General features: G+C 46.4%; 1 protein-coding gene across 1 annotated transcript in view; it reads right to left on the bottom strand.

Moving 5' to 3' along the window:
- LOC149984285 (dolichyl-diphosphooligosaccharide--protein glycosyltransferase subunit STT3B-like) overlaps window positions 1-6314 on the bottom strand; it is a 109208-nt gene extending 102894 nt beyond the window's left edge. Inside the window, exon 1 of the mRNA XM_090219754.1 lies at window positions 5422-6314. Coding sequence (XP_090075880.1) covers window positions 5422-5690 — 269 coding nt within the window. The 5' untranslated portion in view covers window positions 5691-6314. The remainder of the gene's footprint in view (window positions 1-5421) is intronic.
- Between the last annotated feature and the right edge of the window lie 1059 nt (window positions 6315-7373).

The following is a 7373-nucleotide window of genomic DNA, read 5'->3' as shown; positions in this document are numbered from 1 at the left end:
ACTAGAACACTAACCCACCACCATGTCTGACTAGAACACTAACCCACCAACATGTTGTCTGGCTGGAACACTAACCCACCAACATGTTGTCTGGCTGGAACACTAACCCACCAACATGTTGTCTGGCTGGAACACTAACCCGCCAACATGTCTGACTAGAACACTAACCCACCACCATGTCTGACTAGAACACTAATCCACCAACATGTTGTCTGGCTGGAACACTAACCCACCAACATGTCTGACTAGAACACTAACCCACCAACATGTCTGACTAGAACACTAACCCACCAACATGTCTGACTAGAACACTAACCCACCAACATGTTGTCTGGCTGGAACACTAACCCACCAACATGTCTGACTAGAACACTAACCCACCAACATGTCTGACTAGAACACTAACCCACCAACATGTCTGACTAGAACACTAACCCACCAACATGTCTGACTAGAACACTAACCCACCAACATGTTGTCTGGCTGGAACACTAACCCACCAACATGTCTGACTAGAACACTAACCCACCAACATGTCTGACTAGAACACTAACCCAACACCATGTCTGACTGGAACACTAACCCACCACCATGTCTGACTGGAACACTAACCCACCAACATGTCTGACTAGAACACTAACCCACCAACATGTCTGACTAGAACACTAACCCACCAACATGTTGTCTGGCTGGAACACTAACCCACCAACATGTCTGACGAGAACACTAACCCACCAACATGTTGTCTGGCTGGAAGTCTAACCCACCAACATGTCTGACTAGAACACTAACCCACCAACATGTTGTCTGGCTGGAACACTAACCCACCAACATGTCTGACTAGAACACTAACCCACCAACATGTGGTCTGACTGGAACACTAACCCACCAACATGTTGTCTGACTGGAACACTAACCCACCAACATGTTGTCTGACTGGAACACTAACCCACCAACATGTTGTCTGACTGGAACACTAACCCACCAACATGTCTGACTAGAACACTAACCCACCAACATGTTGTCTGACTAGAACACTAACCCACCAACATGTTGTCTGACTAGAACACTAACCCACCAACATGTTGTCTGACTGGAACACTAACCCACCAACATGTTGTCTGACTAGAACACTAACCCACCACCATGTTGTCTGACTGGAACACTAACCCACCAGCATATTGTCTGACTGGAACACTAACCCACCAACATGTCTGACTAGAACACTAACCCACCAACATGTTGTCTGACTAGAACACTAACCCACCAACATGTTGTCTGACTAGAACACTAACCCACCAACATGTTGTCTGACTAGAACACTAACCCACCAACATGTCTGAATGGAACACTAACCCACCAACATGTTGTCTGACTAGAACACTAACCCACCACCATGTCTGACTGGAACACTAACCCACCACCATGTCTGACTGGAACACTAACCCACCACCATGTCTGACTGGAACACTAACCCACCAACATGTCTGACTAGAACACTAACCCACCAACATGTCTGACTAGAACACTAACCCATCAACATGTCTGACTAGAACACTAACCCATCAACATGTCTGACTAGAACACTAACCCACCACCATGTCTGACTAGAACACTAACCCACCAACATGTCTGACTAGAACACTAACCCACCACCATGTCTGACTGGAACACTAACCCACCACCATGTCTGACTGGAACACTAACCCAACATGTCTATTTGGTACGCCCCCATGGGCTCTCAAATCAGGCTAGACTTATTCTGCTTCTCTCGCCTGGTGTCTGGACTTTTCAGAGTCTGCAACAACAAAACGCTCCAGTTGTCTTCTACTTTGGTTCGCTATAATTAAAACCACAGACCCCCCCCCCTGCTGCCCTGCCAAGAGCCACCGCTGTCTGGGTATTAAGAGGATCCGTTCAGATGTCCTCTCTGAAGGAACATGAGTCCTACATGTCTTCATTAAAGAGCATCACAGACACCAGAAACAGGGAAACGGTGATGCTCGTCCACTATGTATCCTCTCTGTCTGTTAGTCAGTCAGCAGGCAACACCAGAGGATCTCTGGTGAACAGGAGGACACACAGCCCCCCTCCTCTCTAAAGGAACATGAGGACCTGGGTCCTACATGTCTTCATTAAAGAGCATCACAGACACCAGAAACAGGGAAACGGTGATGCTCGTCCACTATGTATCCTCTCTGTCTGTTAGTCAGTCAGCAGGCAACACCAGAGGATCTCTGGTGAAGAGGAGGACACACAGCCCCCCTCCTCTCTAAAGGAACATGAGGACCTGGGTCCTACATGTCTTCATTAAAGAGCATCACAGACACCAGAAACAGGGAAACGGTGATGCTCGTCCACTATGTATCCTCTCTGTCTGTTAGTCAGTCAGCAGGCAACACCAGAGGATCTCTGGTGAACAGGAGGACACACAGCCCCCCTCCTCTCTGAAGGAACATGAGGACCTGGGTCCTACATGTCTTCATTAAAGAGCATCACAGACACCAGAAACAGGGAAACGGTGATGCTCGTCCACTATGTATCCTCTCTGTCTGTTAGTCAGTCAGCAGGCAACACCAGAGGATCTCTGGTGAACAGGAGGACACACAGCCCCCCTCCTCTCTGAAGAAACATGAGGACCTGGGTCCTACATGTCTTCATTAAAGAGCATCACAGACACCAGAAACAGGGAAACGGTGATGCTCGTCCACTATGTATCCTCTCTGTCTGTTAGTCAGTCAGCAGGCAACACCAGAGGATCTCTGGTGAACAGGAGGACACACAGCCCCCCTCCTCTCTGAAGGAACATGAGGACCTGGGTCCTACATGTCTTCATTAAAGAGCATCACAGACACCAGAAACAGGGAAACGGTGATGCTCGTCCACTATGTATCCTCTCTGTCTGTTAGTCAGTCAGCAGGCAACACCAGAGGATCTCTGGTGAACAGGAGGACACACAGCACCAAAGGCTAAAACAATCACCACATCTACTATGTAGTAATATGTTTCTTTGTGTCCAACTCCAACCTAACTAAAAGATAACCTCACATGCATATTGTACTCTGTGTAGTGTAGGTTGGTTCCCATAGTAATGCAGGTATAATACAGGTGTAATACAGGTGTAATGCAGGTGAAATATAGGTATAATACAGGTGTAATGCAGGTGTAATACAGGTATAATACAGGTGTAATACAGGTGTGATACAGGTGTAATACAGGTGTGATAGTTGTAATACAGGTGTAATGCAGGTGTAATGCAGGTGTGATAGGTGTAATACAGGTGTAATGCAGGTGTAATACAGGTATAATACAGGTGTAATACAGGTGTAATACAGGTGTGATAGGTGTAATACAGGTATAATACAGGTGTAATACAGGTGTAATACAGGTGTAATACAGGTGTAATACAGGTGTAATACAGGTATAATACAGGTGTAATACAGGTGTAATACAGGTGTAATACAGGTGTGATAGGTGTAATACAGGTGTAATGCAGGTGTGATAGGTGTAATACAGGTGTAATGCAGGTGTAATACAGGTATAATACAGGTGTAATACAGGTGTAATACAGGTGTAATACAGGTGTGATAGGTGTAATACAGGTATAATACAGGTGTGATACAGGTATAATACAGGTGTAATACAGGTATAATAGAGGTGTGATACAGGTATAATACAGGTGTAATACAGGTGTTATACAGGTGTAATACAGGTGTGATATGAATTCCATAGTGTCATTATACAATAACACCAACACTGTCAACAGATGATGCAATACTGGCTTTAGCTGGGCAGTAGCCACTCAGACTGTCTCCTGTCAGACTGTCTCCTGTCAGACTGTCTCCTCTCAGACTGTCTCCTTTCACACTGTCTCCTCGGATACTGTCTCCTCTCAGACTTTCTCCTCTCAGACAGTCTCCTCTCAGACGGTCTCCTCTCAGACTGTCTCCTGTCATACTGTCTCCTCTGACTGTCTCCTCTCAGACTGTCTCCTGTCATACTGTCTCCTCTCAGACTGTCTCCTGTCATACTGTCTCCTCTCAGAGTGTCTCTTGTCAGACTGTCTCCTGTCATACTGTCTCCTCTCAGACTGTCTCCTCAGATACTGTCTCCTCTCAGACTGTCTCCTCGGATACTGTCTCCTCTCAGACTGTCTCCTTTAACACTGTCTCCTCGGATACTGTCTCCTCTCAGACTGTCTCCTCTCAGACTGTCTCCTCTCACACTGTCTCCTTTCACACTGTCTCCTCAGATACTGTCTCCTCTCAGACTGTCTCCTTTCTCACTGTCTCCTCGGATACTGTCTCCTCTCAGACTGTCTCCTCTCACACTGTCTCCTCTCACACTGTCTCCTTTCACACTGTCTCCTCAGATACTGTCTCCTCTCAGACTGTCTCCTTTCTCACTGTCTCCTCGGATACTGTCTCCTCTCAGACTGTCTCCTCTCACACTGTCTCCTCTCACACTGTCTCCTTTCACACTGCCTCCTCAGATACTGTCTCCTCTCAGACTGCCTCCTTTCTCACTGTCTCCTCGGATACTGTCTCCTCTCAGACTTTCTCCTTTCTCACTGTCTCCTTGGATACTGTCTCCTCTCACACTGTCTCCTCTCACACTGTCTCCTCTCAGAGGAGAAGGAGGCATTGGCCTGACTGACGATTTCCTAGTTCTCCACGACAGGTTCTACAGTTAGACAATCCATTCAGTCTCATCAAATAGGCACAATTCCTATCGTAATGCCAATAGTCATAGACTAAATTCCTTATTCTCCTCTCACTAACAGGCTGTTTCCCCACTCGTCTTGAAGCAAAAGTCAGAGCTGTCAAACTCCGTGTAACACAGAGTCCTACAGACTTCAGTGACTCCCAAATGGCACCCTAATTCTCCATGTAGTCCACTACGGTAGGTGTCAGTTATTTGATTTATAGCCTATAGACATCGTCATGTTATACAAGTCAAAAATGCATATTTCTGCCTATGGCCGAATAGTCTTATTATTAGTCTCTCCTGGAAGAAACCGCTAACTGTAAACGTCTAGTTGTTATGTAAGATCCGGCCAAACAGTTGGATAATAAATGAGGAAATGCATATAGATAGGCTAGGTAGGCTATAGGCTACTCTTCAGTCTGCTGCTTCTCGTTTCCGGGTTCAATCCGCTGTGTCACTCACACCGCACCATTGTCCTCTTTATGAAGACGCGCGCTCTGCTCCGGATCCGACATGCACACAATTATTGTTACAATGTATCGTCACTCTGGAACTGCTACAAAGGATACGTGGCTGAGTTTATACCAATGTTGCGCTGCTCTGTCTGCTGTGTTGCCAAACATGAAATCAGAGCTAGATCAGTTAGAGCAGTATATTTCCAGTAGCGCGGTAGTTATCTAATGATGTTGAATGATCGTGTTACTGTTTACTCACCAAGGGTCAAACTCGTGGATGATGCTCTCAAATCGGATGACAGCGAAGAGCCTGGCACTGAAACCAGCAAGCCAGGCCAGAAACAGGATGGTAAACGAAAGTAAGGACTGCCACCCTGCCGGCTGAGCTATCCCGGTGGAGAGAGCCCCCGTAGGACTACTACCGACGGTCCCCGCTGGACTGCTCCGTCCATTCCCAGAGAGAGAAGCTCCGATATTCACAGCAGAAGCTTTATGCCTGCTATCGGAAACAGAGTGATGTTCCGCCATATTCTACGCCAGACCCCGGTTGTAGGCAGATCTGATCGGAACGAGAGAAATCCCCCTCCTGCTGCCACGCTCCACTGTCGAAGACCCTCGCACCCTATCTGCACCTCTCGTTTCACTTCCAATCACCAGAACCCTATCCTGGGTATAACCGGACCGCTAATTCAAACCAAGTTCCCCCGATGGAGTCACATAGCAGCCGGGGTTGCAGTACCGCAGTAGCGCACGCGAACCGACGAGCTGCTCCTCCTTGGAAGTTGATGTCAGGGCGGGCGCACCGTGGACAGCAGGACCAGGAAGAGAGCTCAGCCTCTCACAACCAGACGGGTCCGACTGGGCAGGTCCACGGCGCTGTCATAACACCAATCACAAGAGAGCGTGTACAGACTGACAGGGACAGTAACCAATGGGATGGGATTCACACCGGATTGTCGTAGCGTCGTTGTGGAGGATAGCGCACTAGCAAGTCCACCAATCATATGTCTAGGATATAATATCAGACTGAAAAGATAGCCAATCCGCTATCAACAGCGCGGGGTCGGTTTCACGGAAGAAGCCAATAAAATAAATGAAATCCGCGAGACATGCCTGCCACGAGAGCGTATACCACAGCAGCGTCAACCGTGTGAATAAGTACAGTAGGATCAGTAGGATACAGTAGGACCTGGCTACAAACAGCTGCCTCCCAGGGCGCACATACCAGCGGTATAATGCTCAGGCTGTCCAATGTCCTCCTTCCATTCAAAACCATCCTCCTGCTGAGAATGACACAAACAGGAAGTCACCACAGCATGTCGGGAATAGATTTATCACAATAATAACAGACACACAGGGTGAATTAGACCTGTTATTGTCACGTGGCTTTATTCTGTTGTATTATTTGATGTTGCGTTTTCATCTATTCTCACGGTGACGTCAGTCAGCAGCCATGGGACTAGTTTATCAGGACTAGGTTATTACCCATACAGGACTAGTTTATCAGGACTAGGTTATTACCCATACAGGACTAGTTTATCAGGATTAGACTATTACCCATACAGGACTAGTTTATCAGGATTAGGTTATTACCCATACAGGACTAGTTTATCAGGACTAGGTTATTACCTATACAGGACTAGTTTATCAGGACTAGGTTATTACCTATACAGGACTAGTTTATCTGGACTAGGTTATTACCCATACAGGACTAGTTTATCAGGACTAGGTTATTACCTATACAGGACTAGTTTATCAGAACTAGATTATCAGGATCAGGTTATTACCCATACAGGACTAGTTTATCAGGACTAGGTTATTACCTATACAGGACTAGTTTATCTGGACTAGGTTATTACCCATACAGGACTAGTTTATCAGGTTTAGGTTATTACCCATACAGGACTAGTTTATCAGGACTAGGTTATTACCCATACAGGACTAGGTTATTACCTATACAGGACTAGTTTATCAGGATTAGGTTATTACCCATACAGGACTAGTTTATCAGGTTTAGGTTATTACCCATACAGGACTAGTTTATCGGGACTAGGTTATTACCCATACAGGACTAGGTTATTACCTATACAGGACTAGTTTATCAGGATTAGACTATTACCCATACAGGACTAGTTTATCAGGATTAGGTTATTACCCATACTGGACTAGTTTATCAGGATTAGACTATTACCCATACAGGACTAGTTTATC

Source organism: Oncorhynchus mykiss, chromosome 3 (assembly GCF_057628025.1).
Source record: "Oncorhynchus mykiss isolate SJ-2025 chromosome 3, ASM5762802v1, whole genome shotgun sequence".
Taxonomy (NCBI): domain Eukaryota; kingdom Metazoa; phylum Chordata; class Actinopteri; order Salmoniformes; family Salmonidae; genus Oncorhynchus; species Oncorhynchus mykiss.
This window is presented reverse-complemented; position numbering and strand designations above follow the sequence as displayed.